We start from the raw sequence: 21,452 nt of genomic DNA, 5'->3' as shown, positions 1-21,452 counted from the left end.
TGTGACACTGATGGCAGCATTTCAGATATCTTTGTCTTATTGAGATATAGTTCTTTTTAATTTTATGTCTGTCTGTCAGTCAGATTGAAAGTGTTAAAGCTTTGTTGAGAGTTCCCTTGTTCCCAAGAGTGAAATGATTACATCTGCTTTGCAGGAGTTCTACATTTGTGTGTGCAGTCTGTTTAAACATGTATTTGTTTTCTGACAGCAACTGAAGATTGAGAGACTTGCACAAAAGCAAGCTGAACAAGTCCAGCAGCAGGCACCACCTCCTGGAGGGCCTCTGCATGGACCTCAGCCTTTCCCAGGACAAGGCCCAATGTCACAGATGCCTCAAGGATTTCAGCAGCCTATTCCACCTCAGCAAATGCCAATGAATATGCCTCAAATGGGACCTCCTGGTCCACAGGGACAGTTCAGACCTGGAGGACCCCAGGGACAAATGGGACACCAAGGTCCTCCATTACACCAAGGATCTGGAGGTCCCCAAGGCTTTATGGGACCACAAGGACCAGCAGGTCCCCAGGGACCTCCACAAGGACTGCCAAGGCCTCAGGATCTACATGGTCATCAAGGAATGCAGAGACATCCTGGACCTCATGGACCCATGGGGCCTCAAGGGCCACCAGGTCCACAGGGTAATTCTGGCCCACAAGGTCACTTAGGACCACAAGGTCCACCTGGATCTCAGACTCATTTGGGACCACAAGGTCACTTAGGTCCTCAAGGTCCCCCTGGTGGTCAAGGAATGCAGGGGCCACCTGGTCCAAGAGGAATGCAAGGGCCTCCTCTTCCTCATGGAATGCAAGGTGGTCCAGGATCTCAAGGGATGCAGGGCCCTATATCTCAAGGGCCTTTGATGGGACTTAATCCAAGAGGGATGCAGGGTCCACCAGGGCCCCGTGATAATCAGGGACCTGCTCCACAAGGGATGATGATGGGTCATCCACAAGAAATGAGAGGACCTCACATACAGGGCGGTTTACTCGGACATGGTCCCCAGGAGATGAGGGGCCTACAGGGACCCCCACCTCAAGGTTCAATGTTAGGTCCTCCACAGGAATTACGTGGGCCACCAGGTCCACAAGGCCAGCCAGGGCCTCCAAAGAACTCTTTAGTAGGGCCTCAAGGAAATATGCAAGGACCATCGGGACCTCCTGGGCAGCAGAATCCATCAAGGGGATCACATCCTCCCCAGGGTCCACTACCTTTCCAGCAGCAAAAAACCCCTCTGCTTGGTGATGGGCCTCGTGTCCCATTCAATCAGGTATGTCTGAGTCAGCATAATGCTGAAAGTGTTAGAAGTGTAGGGGGGATGTGTTGAATATTGTCATTTATACAGTATGAGTAATGAGGATTAGCAAGAAGTGGGGTTCTAAAGGGTAAATGCAGTTGCAAAATAATGAAGAACCCCTATCTGTGAGTTGATGGAAAAGAGTCACATAGCTTGGAACAGCAATAATAACAATAGAGAAGGAAGGATTACCAATACTGATACAGAATGAATGTCTGGCAAGAAATATTTAACCTCAGAATAAATCTATTCCCCAATTAAGATACAAGAGCCCTCACTGAACTCTTGAAAATAGGGAGTCTCCAAGAAAAGAACTCAGAAAAGCTGAATTAAGCAAAACTAGCTAAAAAAGTCTTTAAAATAAATAAACCTAAAATATAAATACAGTTGAGAAGGCACTTCCATTTCCAGACCTTGTTTTCAAGCACTCATTCTAAAATTACTACCTTTGGGCTAAAATTGGTCTTGCTTACTCTCAGCCTTGAGGGTGAATTTTTTTTGAGGAAAAGGTTTATTTACGTTCATCTAGCTTTATCTGAGAAATGAGTGTGGTGGTTTTCACAAGCCCTTTTTGTAGATATTTATTTGTCTTCATATGACTATGCAACTTCTTTTTAAAACTTTAAACTGCACTTAATTTAGTCCTCAGTTAAACTATAGTGAAGGGTCAGCTGAAATACTATGCCGGTGCCTGAATCCTCGTATGAATTATTGTTCGGAGTCTGCTTAAATAGTAGAGAAATGAGACATTTTTCAGAGACTGATAATGGCATAGATAGCAAATTTCAGAGCTGCTGTCCATCTGTGCAAATTTGCTGTATATGCTGTGACCAACCCGCAAAAAAGTGACTCTCCACAGTGTTTCTCACACTAGCATCCCCAGTCCATAAGGCCTATAAGGGGTTACTTTCCTGCTGCTGCTGCTGATGGTGGTGGCGCTACCTATAGCTGGGAGTGAGAAAGCAGTGCCTTTGTGATATTGCCACCTCCTGTACAGCTGCTGGTAGTGCTGCATTCTTCAGATCTGGTTGCCTGGCCAGCAGCTGCTACACACTATTCTACCAGGCTTTATGGTCTGTGACATGATTTTCATGGCCATGAATTTGGTAGACCTAATTATTGTATTTTTTCCACCAGAGATTCCTGTTGTTTAAAACATTTTTCTTATGCTTATTTCTGTAAAAAACCCATGCGGACAGGTCATGCATGCTTTATTCATATGTGGAAGTGGATGTAAAACAAATGGAAGAAGCCATTGTCTCTCTACAGGACTGTTAAGCTTTGCTGGCTTGCAGAAAAAATTGAAAATAGAGAGCCTGATCCAATGCCCATTGAAATTAATGGGCATTTCCCCACTAATTGCAGTGGGTGCTGGATCAAACTGTGTTTGTAAATATATTTGTATTTAAAAAATTGTTTGTATGCACATGTCTATAAATGTAATTGGGGTGGAGAGGGGCATGCAGCGCTTCCTTCCTTGATTGACGGTCCTGCAAAGCTGCCTGTAGCTGGGGCTTTGCGTGTGGACTGGGGGCACTTGGACAAGTCAAGCACGTGCCCCAGATGCCAGAGCAGGAGACAGACTGAAGAGCACAGGGAGAGGTACTGTGTAGCCCCAGGGGCAGCCAGCATCCTTGCTCTCCATGAAGAGCTCCTGTATTTGGGCAACAGCTGCCCCCGTACCTCCCCACCCCCCCCCACACACTGCAGCTCCTTCCTCAGCATATCATGGGATATGCTGATATTAGCTCTGGTTGCACCCCGGCTTTCGCAAATTTGCCATTATGCGACAGTGGCTATCTTTTGCTGTCCTATAAGGGATTGCTAATTAGTGGAGTCGTGTACTTGTCTATGTATAAATGCCAAAAAACTGTTAACGTTACACAGTTAAAGCACTAAGAAGTCCAGAAATGTTAATACAGTGAACTCTCTTGTATCTGGTGTTCGTTCACCTGGAACTCTCGTATATCCAGCACAAACAGGCCACTTTCTCCCAGTCCCATCACTGTCAGAGTTCCCCCACTCCCAGCCAGCTTCCTGGAGCTTCCAGCATTACCCCACTTCCTAGCCCCAGCACTGCTGGCTTCTCCCTGGCCCAGATGCTGCCGGCTTCTCAGCCCGGTGCTGCCAGCTCCTTCCTGTCCCCAACTCCAGCTGGCTTTCTCCTGGCCGTGGCGCTGCCAGCTTTCTCCCTGCCCCAGCCGGCTTCCCTGCCCCAGCATACCTGGCTTCCCAGTATTAGCCCAGCTTCTGGCTTCTTCCTGGTCCTGGTGCTGCCAGTGTTCCCCGGGCCTCATTGGGGGATCCCACGGCTTTGGTCCTCCTGAGCCCTGCCTGTGCCTCCCAGCTTGTCTCCATGAACCGGCATATTTGCATAGCTGACAACCTCCCAGTCCTGGGGTTGCCAGATATGAAAGTGTTTACTGTAATGCACATTTGCATTATTGTTGCAGCTGTGTTGGTCCCATTACATGAGCAAGTGAGGATGGGGGAGGTAATATCTTTTATTGGGCCAACTTCTCTTGGTGCAAGAGAAGCTTTCAAGCTTCACAGAGCTTTCTGTCAGGTCTGGAAAAGGTAACTGGAGTATCATAGCTTAAATTTCTTACAGGTACTGTCACACTGCAAACCCTCCTTCCTGTGCTCCCTCACCCATTGTGTGCCCAGGGCCACTGCAGATGAGGCCAGCGCACCCTGCTTGCAGCAATCCTGGGCAGGGCTGTTGCGGAAAAGGACTGCTCTGGCCTTCTGGAGCACCACCCACCCCTAGCAGCACTGCAGGCAGGGACACTCCAGCTGGGCTGGAGCACTCCCAGTCCCCAGGGTGCCACAAGCAGGAGCACTCCAGCTCAGCCAGGGTAGTCTTTCTGCACCAGTGGGGCCACTCCAACACAGCTGGGCTGGACCATCCTCCCTAGCTGCCCCCCACACCCTCTACCCTGTTTAGTCAGTTAAACCTAATATTTACCTTGTTAACCAAATGGGATTTAACATTCATTAGAGGTGTTTGTGTGTGGGCTCAGGGCAAAGGACTAGGAATGCTTGTAGGGTTCTCTGGGCAAGGACCTGGTGTGTGTGGAGGGGTGAAGAGTTAGGATGGGCAGGGATGTAGGTGTGTGCAGGAGTCAGGCCAAGGGGCTGGGTGTGTAGGGGGGCGCGGTGGGGGGTGTTAGACTCTGGCAATCCTAGTTGGTGGCCTTCGTTGCTCCTGTTCCTGGCCAAATGGAAGCTGTGGGGTGGTGCCCGTAGGCACAGGAAGGTAACTATCAGTGTGGTGGGTGTTGCTGCACCCAGGGCTCCTGGCCCCATACATCTGGGATCCCTACTGCCAGCCCCAGCTCTGGGTGGGAGTGGGAGAGGACAAGGGTAAGGGGCTGGATCAGAGCCCCATCCCCAGTCAGCTACTTTTTTTCCAGTACACTGTACCAGAGCACTCTGAACTTTTGCATTGGATCACAGCTAAATACAAGGTGGGACAGATGAGGCATATCTTATTTCAGGAGACCAGTTGACATGAAATGGGCAATTAACACCTCTACTGTCATTGGAAAAAGGGGGGTTAGAGGGTTACAAATTGATTTAATGAGCCATAAAGTCTGTTCCTGCCTGTTTCAGTGTCTAGCAGTTATGAATTCAAGTTCCTAAGCTCCCCTTTGCAGAAAATGTGCATGTTTTCTTTGATGACTGATGTGAGCATTTTGTGAGAAGTTTTTACCCTCAGGTGGTAAGAGAGTGTTTTTGTCTTATTTTACCGGATAAATTCAGTCAAGAGCAGAATGTTTGGTTTCACCCACATAATTGTTGGGCATTTGATGTGCCATACGTTGTGATTGGCATGTGTAGGACCCATGGATCTTGAAAGGTGTGTTGTGGAGGGTATTGATTATCATAGCAGCAGAACTATTTCTTCAGGGTTTGCATCTGTTGTTCTGGGTGTGTCTGGAGCCACTTTGAGTTTGTGTGTCCTGGTCTGTGTTATGTGTGTTACATGTTAAACTTTTATGGGTGAATATTAGCGATGACATGTCCATGATTACAGCATTATTAGTGATGTTTTGGTAATACAGGTTGAACCTCTCTAATATAGCATCCTCAGGATATGACTAGTGCCGAACGAGGGACTTTGCCAGCCCACAGGAGGTCAGTATTGTCTAGCAGAATTACCAACACTTTCACTGCTTACTGGGCTCTTAGAAGACATTTAGGGGTAAATTACAGTTAAATAACAGCAAAGAACACTGAGAACCAGGACTGGTGGCTTTAAATAAACTTTACTGGCCCTCAAGAAACTTGGCCACACCCTTGATAAGTGGTTATTCAGTTAACTAAAATTATGCCAAATTACAGCTGTTGCAAGACAAATGTATACAAGACTAGAGAGGTGTTAATGTAAACATGGTGTACTGTTTAAAATGGTGGGATTCTGTGAACCTAGAACATGTTTTGATGTCAGCTTAAAAAAGAGTAAGTTTCAAATTTGCTCTCAAACCAAGTGCATGTATAAATTCTGTATATACATTTTCACTCATTGCTTCCCAGCATCTTATTCACACAGAGTAGCATACTTCCGAAGTAGCCCCATTTGATTACTCAAAGATGTTACGTGTTATAATCAAAAGGTGACAAGATCCATGAATGTTGTGGTATTTAACATTTGGAGATCTGTGAAGATGTCCACTATATGTAACATTTATCACATTTGTTACTGCCCTTTGCACAATATTAACCCTCAGAATTACAGAATGATACATAGAAACTATATGGCCTCTTGTGTGTTGCAGGAAGGACAGAACCCAGGTCCCCCACCATTGATACCAGGACTGGGGCAGCAGGGAGGGCAGGGCCGTCTTGCCCCTCACAACCAGGGACCTGGCCCTAATAAAGGTAATGAAACATCTTAAATAATCCTCCAAAGAGAGTCACATCCAGTGAGCTGCCTCTAGGTGTATGAGGCCCTAACACACCTTGTGGTATAAGTGCACATAGAGGATTATGCTCATGACTGGGGCAAAAATGTGATGGAAAACCTCCCAACAAATGACTTAGTATCTGAATGTGTTTTCATAGAATTGTAAAAACTAGAAAGATCCCTGGAATGTTTTTAGAAAACATCACAGAAATCTGCTGTGTCTTTCACTTCAGGTGACAACCGTGGCCCACCAAACCATCACATGGGCCCTCTCTCAGAAAGAAGGCATGACCAAAACAGTGGTGGTCCAGATCATGGTCCCGAGAGAGGGCCATTCCGAGGTGGCCAGGAGTGGGGTGATGGTAGGGACAACAGGGGCCTGCCTGATAGACGAGGACCTCACCCAGATTTTCATGACGACTTTGATCGACCAGATGATTTTCATCCAGACAAACGATTTGGCCACCGGTTGCGTGAATTTGAGGGGCGAGGAGGCCCACTGCTACCAGATGAGAAGTGGAGACGAGGTGGCCCAGGGCCTCCCTTTCCCCCTGATCACAGGGACTTTGAGGGAGGGGGCCCAAATCGTGGCCCTCCTGGGCCTTGGGAAGGACGGAGACCTTCTGATGAGAGATATCCACGTGAACCTGAGGATGCACGATTCCGGGGAAGACGGGATGAAAGGTAAGAACAAGTTGATTCAGTGCTTTTGGGTAAAGGTAACTGGAGGGGATCTTCCTCCCTGGTTTCCTTTTCATAAGGAGTCTGTCTATTTCAGATTTATAAACTGGAAGCCAATAAGGAAATGAAAACTCTAATGTACCTGACTATAGAGTCCATAATATTCAGTAATAGAAGAGAACTTGAAAAAGGTCATTGCACACAACAGCTTCAGTGCCTGTACACAGTAAGTAAAGAGAAGGGAGGAAATCTGTAGAGAAGATGGAGTGATGCAGGATGAAGATTTGAGATCATATTGACAAGAGTGAACAGGAAACTGAAAGTTCAGAGATGTTCACGCTAAAGTGACAAACTTTTGTATGCTAGATATGGAGATTGATACTTTGCCTCCAGTCACAAACTACAACATGAGTATAGCTTATATCTGAGTGAGATGTAATAAACGGTTAGAAAGCAGGAACAGTGAACCTACTATCAATTACAGGGGCATAGATACGCCCTGTGTTGGACTGTCGAGAGTATTTTCTCTCATTTTTGCTCTGAGGAGTCTTATTTCTCTTTCTGACATATTTTTTTCTCACTACCAGGTAAAAAAACCAACAGAAATAATGTAGTTTCCTAGCAATAGTCATCTCATCACTCACCAAGTTGCCCTGAGTAAACCTCAAAGGGAAAAGTTTTGCTTCTAGTTAATCATTAAGTATGGAGTATCTCCTTAATTCTGTGACATAGAAGTTACTCCACATTTACACCAGTATAACTGAAAGCAGAATTTGGCTTCTAGGGTTTAAACTTCTCACTAAGCCACTGCATATGTATATATACATAATATATATATATATATATATATATATTTGTAAAAACTTACTATTGTCTTCACATAATGTACAGCCCTCTCTTTTAGTTGACTTTTTAAATAATTTTCTTAGATTCCTTTTACTTTACACCTATACAGCTCTCCTGTTAGCCACTTGCTACCTAACTTGTGAGGTGTACCTTCCTATTGTGTGAGGAGTATGAAAAGAAATGAACAATACCTAAAAACAGGTAACTTTTGAACACCTTTGAAAAGAAAGGAGAGTAACTAATAACAGAAAACCCCAAAGCTGAATAGCCAGAATCACAGAATTCTGAAAGAGATGGCAGACAAAATTTAGTTGTAGGTGGGTTTTTTAAATCCTTGGTTGGACGTATGTGGACTGGGAAGAAGCTTAATGTGTCATTCTAATTTTATAAAAAGGTCTCAAGACAAGAGTCCAGGAAATTGCAGATCTGTAAGTTTGACCTTTTGAATTGGAAAGATTATATTATCATAGTACCAGGGTCAAAATAAGAGAACATTTTTACAGGTGCATTGGTTACAGACAATCATCATAGATCTGTAAGAAGCATTATGATTAGCAAGCTTAACTAAATAATTTGAGCAAGTGAATGGGTGAAAAAGACATGAATTTCTGGAGATTTTATGGGATGGTCCCAAGAGTTTGAAACCACTCATTCCACTTAATTTTGAGTTTAAACACCATAAATGGTTTGATTATGTATGAGCGGTATGTCTGTGTCTCTCTCTCTCTCTCCTCTCTCTCCACCCCCTGTCCTTTCGTCCCTATCCTATTCCTGCTCCACTTGAGCACATCAGCATGATGCTTCTGCTGCAGAGACATGCGTGTTTTTCCCTGATATTCTGCACAGTGTGTAGTTCTATGAATTAAGTTCCTGTGTGTCTCATGAAAGAAAATTTGAGACTTGTCAAACAGGTACTGAGCCCTACACCAGCCAGGGTTCCATATGTTACTGTGATTTGAAAAAGGATTCTTATGAGCCCAAATTAGAGTCTGAGTGTGTCTCACATAGTAATGATAGAACTTCAAACTGAATCCTTTGGCCATTGAATTCCTTGAGAATCAGGAAGTAAGGCATTGATCCTGGCTGTCATAGGACCTTGTGTTGTGATCTTAAGATCTCACAAGTGTACAGCTTCAGAACTAGCCAGTATTTAAATGGGAGACCCTCTAAAGAACACACAGGGTTGATCTGCATTAGAGAACGGTGCTGTTTCAAGGTTAAATAGTATTGCTAAATGGTTGTGGAACCATTTGTTCCTGAAACTGTTCAGTTTGTCTACCTTAATAATCTAAATTAATGTAAAATGATTCATTGTCTATGCACAGCGCTCCCTTCAACCACTGCTGTACCTATCCAGGCTCAGCTTCCTCATCTCTGTATTGTGTTTGTCCTTTCCAGTAGGTGGAGACCTCTTGTGTTAATTTAAAAAAAATGTATCACCAAGTTTAAAAATATTGTATTGTGTTCTGACTACTGTTACAAATATTTAAAATTTGTAATTATAAGGTTACTGTTGTTAAAATCCCAAATAAAAGTATTTAAAGCTTTGCTTGTAATAGGATGCACTGTGTCTTTAATGAGATGGGGGATGGGGATGTTGCACAAAACCAAGACAGTCTGAGTACCATCTCTGCTGCAGTTGAAATTGGGCTTCTATGGACTTGGGATGGGGTGGTAGAGTATTAACAAGTAGGCAGAGACAGTGCTCTGAGTTGTCAGAGCTGTGGCAACAGGGTGACTAAGAGTGTTGTTGGATATGCGCTGTGAGGATTAATAGAGCCTAGAGTGAATGCATCACCTAAACTTTACATTTTTGCTAGTACAAAAGCTATTCTGAGTTTGTGGTACAGAAACAGTTGCAACAAACTGAGCTGGGGGGTGCTGTTGGAATTGTACTTAAAAGTTACGAAACATTACATGCACCTTTGTGCAAGGACATGGTATTCTCCATACATTTGAATTGATGTAAATACCAAAATCATGTAGTGCCTAGACACGACTCTAGCTGCTACAAGAAGTGGTACAATAGGAGAAGAAATCTGAAGAAATTCTGAATACCTCAGCTTGGTGATTGGTGTTTCTTTAAGATAAGATGTAAACTTAGTTCCTGATCACATCAGGTCCTTAAAGATCCTCAGTATGTTTTACAAGGAAGTGCTACTTCAGTGCTCTGACCAAAATGATTTGCCACACCAAACACCCCATTATTTTAACTGTAAAATTTTTCATGTTGAAGTGTATTGCTGGGCACTGTTAAACAGTTGCCATCACAGAAAGGTGGCTGCACTTTGGAATTATTTGCTAAATTTTTAAGTCTTTAAAGAGACCCTTTGGAATAAAAGATACTGTATATATTTAAGATAATTTTATGCCAGCAAAAGAAACCAAATTGAGTAAGATACAGGAATTAAAATTTTTCTATCTAGCCATAGTCTGTCTCTTTCTTGTTACCTGTGTATTTAATTTTGGGGTCATTACTAAGGAAGTAGGTTGGAAAAAAATGCAAGTGTCAGCACATCACATTTTAAGGAATTTCGTTTATCCCAGTTTGGGGTAAAGAGCAGTTGGCTCTGAACTTGAACCTTTTCTTATCCTCACCTTCACTCCATGACCTTTCACTTTTCATTAAATGGAACCCATGTACCTGAAGTCTACTCAATTTTTCTCTCCCTTGTTCCTATGTGAAAGACTGAACAAACAAGAGGAAACTGAAAAGGGGAAACAATGAAAACGAATACAAAGTAAACAAGAAGTTTTTTTACACAGTAATCTCTCTAGTGCTAATAATTGTGGGTTTTGTAGCAAGAGTAGGTAAACATTCCAGACACAAGTTTAATTATTAAATTGAAGATGACCCTTTAGTTAATCTGTGATTAAATTCTGCATAAAAACACATTTGTACCGTTCTTTCTTGTAGCTTCAGAAGAGGCGCACCCACAAGACTTGAGGGGCGGGGACCAAGGGGAAGGGATGGTTTTCCTGGTCCGGAAGACTTTGGACCAGAAGACAATTTTAATTCGTCAGATGAGAACTTGAGAGGAAGAGATCATGGTGGTCGGGGTCGAGGTCGAGGTACTCCAAGAGGTAAGTGAACATTCTCCCAAACTGCAACCCATGTGAAATTCAGTGATGATAGAGAAGAAGTTATTCATATAGTTAGTGAGTATACTGTGTCATGCCCTGTGTTTCTTGCTTTTCAGGAGGCCGAAAGGGTCTGCTTCCCACTCCAGATGAGTTTCCTCGCTTTGAAGGCGGGCGGAAACCAGAATCCTGGGATGGAAACAGAGAACCAGGTAAAACTAAGGTGTTACATTTAATTTGTAGAGATCGTTGTGATCACCTAATCTGAACGCTGTAAAATTATCTTGAATTAATGTGTTTGATCTGGAAAAACATCCAACCTTCATTTCCAATTCTGGTAATCATTAGACACTGTCTTTAGAAAATGTCTGGTAATCACTCCTACCACAGAGCAGCTGAAGGATATAAAGCTAAGAGATGGTTTCTAGGTGGAGCTGTCCAACAGATACGCACTTCTGACAAGCCTCATCCCAAAAGATGCTGCCATGGAACAATTTTGCGAATACACCAAAGCAGCCTGGAAAGAAACCTGCGTTAAAACAGTGGGAAAGAGGACAAGGCACCACAAAGAATGGATCACAGCAGAAATTCTGAGAAAAGTGAAGGAACAAAAGGATAGAGAAGCAGCAGTCAACAGCAGAACAAGAGCTGCCAAGGTGGAAGCTCAGAAAGTATATTCAGAAGCCAAGAAATAAGTTAAGAAGGCTGTAAAATAGGACAAGAAGAACTTTGTGGAAAACCTTGCACAACAAGCTGAGCAAGCTGCAGGATGGAGAAACTTAAAAGAGCTCTATAACATTGCACAGAAGCTAGCTGGGTCATGGTGCGCAGTGGATCAGCCAGTACAGGATAAGGAAGGGCGTGTGCTAATAAACCCAAGTAAGCAGCAGCTCAGTAGATGGAAAGAACACTTTGAAGAGCTACGGAAACCGCCCTGCCCACATGGAGCCTCCTGAGTTATCACTGCAAATATACCACTGGAAATTAGCATCAACAGACCTACAAAAGAAGAAATCAGAAAAGCAAGACAGGGAGAATCAACCAATCCAACACCACCATCACACTGGGAGGGGATGCTCTGGAAGATGTGGAGCAGTTCACCTACTTGGGGAAAATTATGGGCAGAGACAGTGGAACAGCTAAGGATATCAGCACCAGGATAGGCAAAGCAACCACTGCATTCACGACTCCCTATCCCATATAGAGTTTGCAAATAATATCTGCGAAGACGAAACTGTGGATCTTCAACACAAATGTGAAGAGTGTGCTCTTGCATAAATGCGAGACCTGGCGTACTAAAAAGTCTTCAAGTCACAAGCTACAGACATTCATAAACAGATGCCTAAGGTACATCCTTCCATCAGATGGCAAGACTTTGTCTCAAATGAGGAGCTTTGACACAAAACAGAACAAGAACCACTTGACATTGAAATCAAGAGAAGAAAGTGGGGATGGCTAGGCTACACTCTCAGAAAGCCATCCTCCAGCACAGTCCTTCAAGCTCTCAAATAGAACCTGCAAGGAAAATGCAAAATAGGAAGACCTTGGACAACGTGGAGAAAATCTACTGAGACTGAAGGACAACAACTGGGGTACTCCTGGAGTCAGCTAGAAGTTTTGTCCCAAGACAGAGTGAACTGAAGGAAAATTGTAGATGACCTATGCTCCACTCGAAGTACAAGGGTTTAAGTAGTAAGTAGAAGTAATGACTCTTATGTAGCTGTTGCTTAAACAAGGAATTTACAAACAGTTCTTTCATCTCTCATTCTGCAGCTCTGTTGACCATCCTCCTTCTGTCATTTCCCATTACCAACATGATGAGCATGTAATGGATCTATATGCAGCTACCTTATAAAAGACTGAGTTCTTGGCCTCCCACATTCCAGGAATTTTGAGCTTAGTTTGAAGTACAACAAAGTCGATTCCAATTGCTTGTCACAACTGCCTTTTTGACCTCATTCAGTTACAGAATGGCTGTTACATTTGTCTTTTTATCAGATAATGTATTTGGGATATGTACTAACTACATGGAAAAATCAGGATACAAATGTCAAATGAAGGAATAGTTGCAGACCTGGATTTCAGTCATTAAAGAAATCAAAAGTGCCATAACTTGGGATTTTAAAAAGTCACAACATCACGTTTCAAAACTCATTTTTCAGTAGTTTTAGTATGTATTATTATTGGTTTATTTTACAACAATCCAAACTACCAGAACACTATTCCAGCTCCCAAAAAAGGTGCCAGAATAGCATTAAGGAATGGTTGATTTTTGCCTCTTTAAAAATTTAGTGTGTTTTCTATTTTAAATAATCTTAAACCTGCCATTTCCTCTTCTACCTTACAGTCTTCCTTTCCAACCCAGTTCCCTCACTTGGTTAAATTCAGTTTGTGTTCACTTCATATCTTATGTTTTCTATCACTTTGTCTTTCTGGCACAAATATGAAATTTAGCTGTGGCCACTCGTCTGGCATTGTGTGATAGCACAGGCTTATATTTCTTTCTTGGGCAGTCTTTCACCCATAAGATGTAGTTGTTTGTGAATTATATATTTCTTCATTGGCATCTTTAGATCAACTGAGGTGTTTGTGTGCAATTCAAAGAACAGGTACTTTGAAAAGTTAAGAACTGCCTTGTATGTTTTCTGAACAAGGGCAATGAGAGGTGTGTACCATGAGTGAAATTGCTAAAGAATGTAGAAATCATATGTTTATTTTGGCATCTTTTTACAAAGAGGAGGAATGTTTCTTCTTTGAGTATTTATTCACGTCAGTTCCAATCAGGTGTGTGTGTATGACAGTCAAAAGATTTCTCTCCTAGCAGTATCAATAGGGTTGGTCTGGGCACACCCTGGAGTCATGTCTTCATTGCGTCCAATAAAGGGCCTTGTCAACCTAATCACTGCTCAGTACCTCCTTACCACCTGCGATGGCTATCTGGAACTCGCTGTTGTTTTTGCCTTGGCAGATGTGCTTGCTGGTATCACTATGTGTATATGGAGAAGAAGAAGTCTTGTGGCACCTTATAGACTAACAGACATTTTGGAGCATAAGCTTTCATGGGCAAAGACCCGCTTCATCAGATGCATGAGTGGTGGGGTGGTTTCAGAGGGGTATTTAAAGACTGGGGTCCCAGAAGAAGGGAGGGCCGGAGCAGACAAGGTCTATTCAGCAAGGTGAATATTTTCAATAATAATGTACCTCCTGGGCTACAGAATGAGTTATAATAATAAGGCCCATTTTCAATAATAAATATCAAGAGGATAAAACAAGTCAGATCAAACAGGGGGATGTGAGTCATTGTCAGAGTTTAATGGGGAGATCTTAACACCCAAGGCAGAGAAGCTGCCTTTGTGAGGTGCAAGCCACTCCCAGTCTCTGTTTAATCCATGGTTAATCGAGTCAAATTTGCAAATGAATTGCAGCTCAGAGATTTCTCTCTCCGTTTGATTTCTGAAATTTCTTTGTTTCAGGACTGTCACCCTTAAATCTGCTACTGAGTGTCCAGGGAGATTGAAGTGTTCCCCCAAGGGCTTCTGTACGTTACCGTTCCTGGGGACTGATTTATGTCCACTTATTCTCTACCTAAAAGAATAAATGGACATAAATCAGACGTCAGGAATGGCTAATTAAGGGCTGCTCCGGGGCTCAAGTGGAGGGGCAAGTCAGATTCATCAGAACAAAGTTCAACATATCGGGTCTTCTCTTGAACATGGAGAAGTCCACTCTAGCCCCTGTTCCACAGATGGAGCTCATAGGGCTGATACTGGACTCACTCCAGGCCAGAATGTACCTGTTGGAGATGCTGTTCTGGGCCATTTGTAGTTGTAGGCAGTTTCCAACAATTACAGCACAGAATTGTCTAAAACTCCTTGGACGCATACGAAGTGCAACACAGCAGGCTCAGACTGGTCACTCTGATATTGACTAGCTTCAGTGTATCAGATGATTCAGGACATTTGGACAGAGTAGTGACTCAGCTTGCCATATCCTTGACTCCCTTCTGTGGCGTTTCACCCCACAGGTGGTAAATCCAGAGATGCCATCACCAGTCCCCAGCCAACTCTCTTGTTGGTTATAGATGTATATTGGGTTGGGGAAAACATCTGGGAGATATCAGGATACTAGGCCTCTGGTCTCAGTTGGCACTCACGCCAGATGAATGTCAGGGAGATGAGAGCAGTATGCCTGGTATGCCAGACTTTCTGAATCCACTTAACAGGGAGCTGTGTATCAGTGATGACAGAGAACACCACAGTGAAGTTTTGTATCAGCAAACAGGTTGGTGCACACTCCTGTCCCCCGTACTAGGAAACCCTCAGCCTGGGGATTTCTGTGTAGGTTGGGGATGGGCAAAATACATCCCACGGGGTAGATGCAACCCACCAAACATTTCCCTCTAGGCTGCTAAAAGTCCCATGGCACAGCAAGGAGTTCAGACAGGCTGCCTGCACCCTGCTCCCATAAGCAGCTGACTGTGTTTCTGCATGCCACTGAGGAGGAGGGGGGCAGTGGGACTGTACATGCTGCTGCTGCCGTCCCCAGCACCGTCTTCACAACTCCCATTTGCCTCACCTAGTGGTAAGCACCTCCCAGCTAGGACCAAAGGCTGCACCTTGCACCCTGTGCCGCATTCCAACCCACTGCTCCAGATCAGAACCCCATCTTGGACCCAAACTTGCTCCCAGACCCCATAGCCCCTCCATTACTATAATAGTGACCACTTACCAAAATTCTTGGAATGGCTTCCCGATGAAAATCGTTGCCAACCCTGGTGTAAACACTCAGTACACTTGCACTGTACCTCCTGGGCTACAGAATGAGTTAGCCAACTATCTTAGCAGGTCGTTTTACAGCCATGAGTGGTCCCTATGCCTGAATGTCACAGACTCCATTTTCCAGCAATGGGGCTTTCCCTCAGTAGATCTTTGTCACGCAACACAACAGGAAGGTTCAGCAGTTCTGCTCATTCCTGAATCACAGCTCAGGCTCCATTGTAGACTGGTTGCTCCTCCTTTCCAGCGGCCATCTCCACCAAGGAGAGATTCAGGTGCTGCCCAGCTGATTACTAGAGTGCCCCCAGTTGGCAGCATATGTTTCTGTGGTGATGCATGCTGCACATACCTTGGTGCATTCAACAAAATGTATTCTGCCTGGTGATGGAAATAATTACTGGGAACAAAGTTTCCCACCCATTCCTCTCATTCACAAGGTATTCCTCACTATACAAAAAAATCAAGCAGCAATGATCTCAGTAGCTCCAGCCTCACCAGCTCTGGTACACACTGCTCCTAGACGTGTCACCTTAACACTTTTCTTGCACTTGATAACTCAGGATGTCTGCTGTGTACAGCACCCAAACCTCTAGCTACATGTCTGAACCTAATGGAGCTTTCCTGCTCAGACCAGCTTAGACAAGTTCTCCTTGACAGTTGAAAACCCTTCACCAGAGCTACCTATCTTGCCATTTGTCTTTGATGCTCACCTCTGTAACACTTATAAAGTACTACGTTCTCCATCTCAAGTGGCAGGGACTGTCAGTGTCATCAGTAAGGGTTCACTTGGCAGCTATCACTGCCTTCCTTCCAGGTGCAGAGAGCCAGGTGGTCTTGGGAAATGCTATAGTCTGATGCTGGAGTAGCCAATAAGAAGAAATGGAGGAGAAAGCAGTCAGCAGGGTACTATATCGGGCACCAGAACGGCACAGCTCCAGGGGGCATCTAGACTGACCCTATGGATACTGCTAGTGCACACCTGATTGCGGTGGACATGAACAATACCTGTTGAAGAACAATAGTTTTGAGATGGTAACCATTTTTTCTTTGTGGACATCAGTTCCATGTTATTCATGACTCTCTTCTTATCATGGTCAGGTTCCCGTCAGGATCACCCACCTCATGATGGACAGTCTCCTGCCAGCAGAGAGCGTTCTTCCTCACTTCAGGGTATGGACATGGCCTCACTGCCACCACGCAAACGTCCCTGGCACGATGGACCAGGGACATCTGATCACAGAGAAATAGACGCTCCAGGTGGACCTCCAGAGGAGAGAGGCAAAGGTAAGGGCTAACTGGTACTGAGAACATCACATAGCTTTATACTGTTTTCACAGAGTGAGCTTGTGCAGAATTCCTCATACAGGCTGAAGTGCTAAAGCAGGACTAAGGTTTAGGATTACAAGCCTTACTAACCATGAAGTCCTACCCTCATAGTCGTTAGGGCATTGTCAAAAAGTTTTACACAGAAAAATTTCCAAATGCAAGCCTGGCTGCCATCAGTCTTGTGGTGGGAAGATCATGTATCTAACACTGATTGTAAATTCTTTGAGACCGGAATCATGTCTTCAGGTTTTGTACAAAACCAAGCATGCTGTTTCTCTCAAAAGCTTTTTGTTCAAGTGGAACAAAAATATGTAGTTATCCCTTGGCTAAAAGGATAGGTGGGCGAGAGTGCTGCTTTTTCCTCTTGCTTTTGATGAGCTAAAGAGAGCTGTAAGAAATAGACAGTCCTCTTTCTTTGGGAAAAAGAGCAGATTCAGGTCATGCACATGCTCTGCAGTAGAATATAGCATCTGTGCCCTGCCAGAACTGGGTAAAAAATAAACCTCCATCAGTGACACTGCTTTTGATTCCCTTTGTTTCTACTCTGAATGGCTGAGCAGATGCTGTGACTGCTTCAGGCAACACCATAATTATGCAAAACAGGATAAAAATAGACCATTGCCAAATAAGAGAATCTTGATTTGAACATCTTATTCAGTTTCAAGTGCTTATGAGCCTGTGCACTTCATTTCATGGTGTCTTGTTTAACAAGGCCCTTGCTGATAAATCAGGTGTGGCAGTATCTTAGCTCCAGAGAAGTTGCCTTGTTAGCTTTCACTCTATCGTATTCATATTAAATCTGTATGTAGTCGGAAAAATAAGTGCTGAGGGAACAGATGTAAAATTGGAGGCCAGTATGCCAGAGTTCAGATTATGTATAATCTGCAAGGGATCATATCGTAGGGGAATTGATGCGTGTCCAGGTTGAACCTATGTAATCCAGAACACTCTTGTTTTGGCAACATCTATAATCTAGCATGATTTTAGTAAGCTGGATGACCACTTATCATGGGTGTGACCAAGTTTCCTGCAGTCCCATAAACTTTTACAGCTACCAGTTCTGGCTCTCCACAGTGTTCTGTGCTGTTGTTTAGCTGTAATTTAACCTTAAATACCTTCTAAGAGCCCAGTACACAGTGAATGCTGGTAATGCTTCTAGACAATATTGACCCCCATAATCTATCAGATTCTCTCATTTGGCACTGGTCAGGTCCCGAGGGTGTCAGATTAGTGAGGTTCAATCTGGGTTAAGCCTGAGGCAATCTTCAGATGCCTGAGAATGGTGGCTACAGTATAAAATCAAAAACAAAATGTTCTCCTCTTTTAGGACGAGGAAGCTCAGGACCTTCACAGAGAGTGCCAAAGTCTGGGAGGTCTAGCTCTTTGGATGGAGACCATGATGGATTCCACAGAGATGAAGGTTTTGGAGGCCCTTCAGGAGGTGGTAACCCTTCCAGAGGAGGAAGAAGCAGCAGTAACTGGGGAAGAGGAAGTAACATGAACTCTGGCCCGTCCAGAAGAGGAGCAACCAGAGGTGGTGGTGGAAGGGGCCGATAGAAGAGGTTATGCTTGGGTCCCTCCCACTTCTTACTGAACAGTATTTAAATAGACACCTGTTGTGGACTCAAGACAAAGTACTTCTGCATCTCCACTAATCTGGACTCTTACTGAGAACTGAATGTGCATTAGTCCCTAACAAGGATCTTCTCCTTGTAGATCAAGTGACTGCTGCTAGCAGCAACGTGGTAGCTGGCTTTCTATTTCATCCTCTCCACCTCTTTCTCCTCACCTTTTACCTGCATTGTTTTGTAAAGATAAAGGCTGGAAATTTTTTTAGTGCTGTGAGACATGGAGCACCTCCACAGATTTCAGTTCACGTCCAGATGGAAATTTGTTTCTATATGTACAGTTTGTCAGAAAAATGTTGTTTTTGTATGAATACAGAATGTAATTTGCGTAAAAATTAACAAAAAAAACCCCCAACCTCCAGTGTAATGTGTGATTCTTTATCTTTACACTTTCAACACAACCACAGGGAAAAACGAATCTCCTGTAGAATTTCCGTGTGTTAAGTACGTGATACCATAGGAGTAGCTCTAGAAATCTCTGTGATACAGTTCCTAATACCTTCATACAATCAGTTTGGGGTTAATCATGTTCTGAGCATTTTTTTATTTTTACATGATTAGCACTATTTGTGTTTGTTTAATAATGTGTAAGTGGTGGTGAAGTTAACTCCAATACATACACCCAAAATACTCCACACCAATGCTTCCTCAGACTTTCCTTTACAAGATAAATATGTGGAGTGCTGTGATAAGCTTCTTTTGCACAATAGAGCACATGAGCAAAAGTCCTAATCCAGGTTGCACATTCTATCATCTGTTTCAGCTACCATCATTGAGGCATCACACATATAGGAATCTATCCTTTGTTTTTCACAGTGTTAGTTTTACACCATAACTGGCAGTATTTCAGCTGCTTTATTAACAGGGATGTATATGATTTGTACGGCAATGTAGTCCACAACACACTGCAGAGGAAAGGCTATTAAACTACAAGTTGGTGCATTCTGAACATTTAGAAAAAGCAAATCACTAAGCCACCCTGATTTTAAATATTTTGGCTTTTAGTGTCATTTCAACCTTAGGTTTTTTTATTTAATTATTTGCATATTGTAAAGTTGCTGATCAATTAGTGTTTCAGTTTTCACCATAACATGTCTGAGATCATCCAGCTTCACCCATCAGGGTGTCAGTCTAAAGCAGAAGTGGGGAACCTTTTTGAGTTGGAGGCCACACGCAAGTGAGAAGCAAAAAACAAACAAATCCTTTAAAAACCTCACTGGCCCCCAACTGAGAAGCAGAAAAAACAATTTGTATCACTACCCTCAAACTCCACCTCAGCCTAGCACAGGAATAGGCAAGATGTGGCCCATGGGCAATATCTGGCCCACCAAGTCTTATTATTTGGTCCATGAGCTGCCCCTGCGGCTGGGAGCAGTGCTGCTCTCTGTGCTGTGGAGGGGGAGAACTTTGCATGGTGCCCCCTCCCCCAGCAAAAAATCTCAGCTCCTGCTGGACAGAAACTGGCCAGTTTGCTGAGAGATTTTGCTGGGGTGGGAGTAGTGCCTTACAAATTTCTCAACTCCCATTGGCAGTTTATAGCCAGGAAGAGCTGAGAGATTTTGCTGGGCATGGGGCCATGCATAAAGTTCTCTCCTAAGTACAGAGAGCCACATGGAACAGCCCACAGTCTCAGATGGCTGGCAGGCAGGGAAGCCAGCCTGAGTGCTGCTGGCTGGGAGCTGCTTAGGTAAGTGCCTTCCAACCAGAGCCTGATGCTGGCAGCACATTCCAACTCTCCCAGACCCTCTAGCCTCCTATTTCCCTGCCCCAGGCCAGAATTCTCTCCACCTATATCCCTTTCCAGACTGTACACCCCAATACCCTGCCCCAGGTCACAACCCCCTGCTTTACTCAAAACTCCCTCTCAGACCCCACACCGTATCCTACACCCAAATCTCATACCCCAAGCTCCGTTCTGCACCCAACCTCCATCCAAGACCTGCACCTCCTCCGTAGAAAAGTGCAGCCTTTGATGACTTACTGAAAGCTTGGTGTGTCCCCAGTGCTCATCAAACTTACTGCCCACCCCTTGCCTGGGGGAATCAGGGCTAGTAGAGTTTGACTCCGGTGTCCCCTAGGCTCTGGCGTGGGGGCCAAAAACTAAGAGAGTCACTGCACAGGAAGGGGCTGCCAGAAGAGTAGGCTAGGGATGTGGAGGTCTGAGCAGGCAGTAAGGGTGCAGGAGTGGGGTCTGGGAGAAGAGGGTGCAGAAGGGTGTTGAGGTTGGAGGTCTGGAAAGGAGTGTGGGCAGCAGGGTGAGGAAGCCTGGGCAGGATAGGGCAGACGGGCCCACAAGTGGCTGTGCTGCAGGGAACCACACCTTTACCAGCTTTCCACCCTCCACCCTAGCTCTTGTTAGCCACAATTCAGCCAAGGGCAGTGATGGAGTTCCCTGAAGCACTCAGGAGTTGCCCCCCAGCCCTAGCCAGGCAGCACCTATGGCCCTGCTCTGGCAGGCCACCAGTACTGGCTCATACCCCTGCAGGGTTGTGCCCTGGGCCAAGCCCTGAGCCTCACAAGCTGTATCAAAGCAAGCCACAAGCTGGGCACAGGTTCTCCACCCCTGCTCTTAAAGTATTTCTGAGCTATCTACATAAATACCCAAAACAGCACTTAAGAAATCCATATTACCTGGAGGTACCCTCCTCCAGGAACTCATTTCCCACTCTAGCATTAGGAGACTAAGGATCTAGTGGGAGCTGGCTGATAGGGCAAATATGAAAAGGATTATTAAAATGCCATTAGTAATTTTTTTCATAAGTCCCTCCCCTCACCAGTTCCACATAGGGGAAATACCACATTAAAGGAAAAGCAAGCCTAGGGCTGAGTTTAAGGACCCATAGTGCAAGAGTAAATTGCTCTTTTCTCTGCAAGAATTGGCCTGGGCCAGCCAAGATTTTACCCACTCAGTT

General features: G+C 44.3%; 1 protein-coding gene across 9 annotated transcripts in view; it reads left to right on the top strand.

The window, feature by feature from the left end:
• The window catches only part of WDR33 (WD repeat domain 33), a 103,384-nt gene extending 84,495 nt beyond the window's left edge, over positions 1-18,889 (top strand). For 6 of the 9 annotated variants that reach the window (XM_075004552.1, XM_075004551.1, XM_075004554.1 and 3 more), the window contains 7 exons: positions 209-1,267; positions 6,076-6,178; positions 6,437-6,887; positions 10,648-10,814; positions 10,931-11,023; positions 16,685-16,870; positions 18,240-18,889. In XM_075004552.1, coding sequence (XP_074860653.1) covers positions 209-1,267; positions 6,076-6,178; positions 6,437-6,887; positions 10,648-10,814; positions 10,931-11,023; positions 16,685-16,870; positions 18,240-18,469 — 2,289 coding nt within the window. In that variant the 3' untranslated portion in view covers positions 18,470-18,889. The other 3 variants (XR_012646870.1, XM_075004557.1, XM_075004559.1) reach the window with 3 other exon arrangements.
• The last annotated feature ends 2,563 nt before the right edge of the window (positions 18,890-21,452 follow it).

Source organism: Carettochelys insculpta, chromosome 10 (genome assembly GCF_033958435.1).
Source record: "Carettochelys insculpta isolate YL-2023 chromosome 10, ASM3395843v1, whole genome shotgun sequence".
Taxonomy (NCBI): Eukaryota; Metazoa; Chordata; order Testudines; family Carettochelyidae; genus Carettochelys; species Carettochelys insculpta.
The sequence above is the reverse complement of the archived record's forward strand: the minus strand, read 5'-3'. Positions and strand labels throughout refer to the sequence as shown.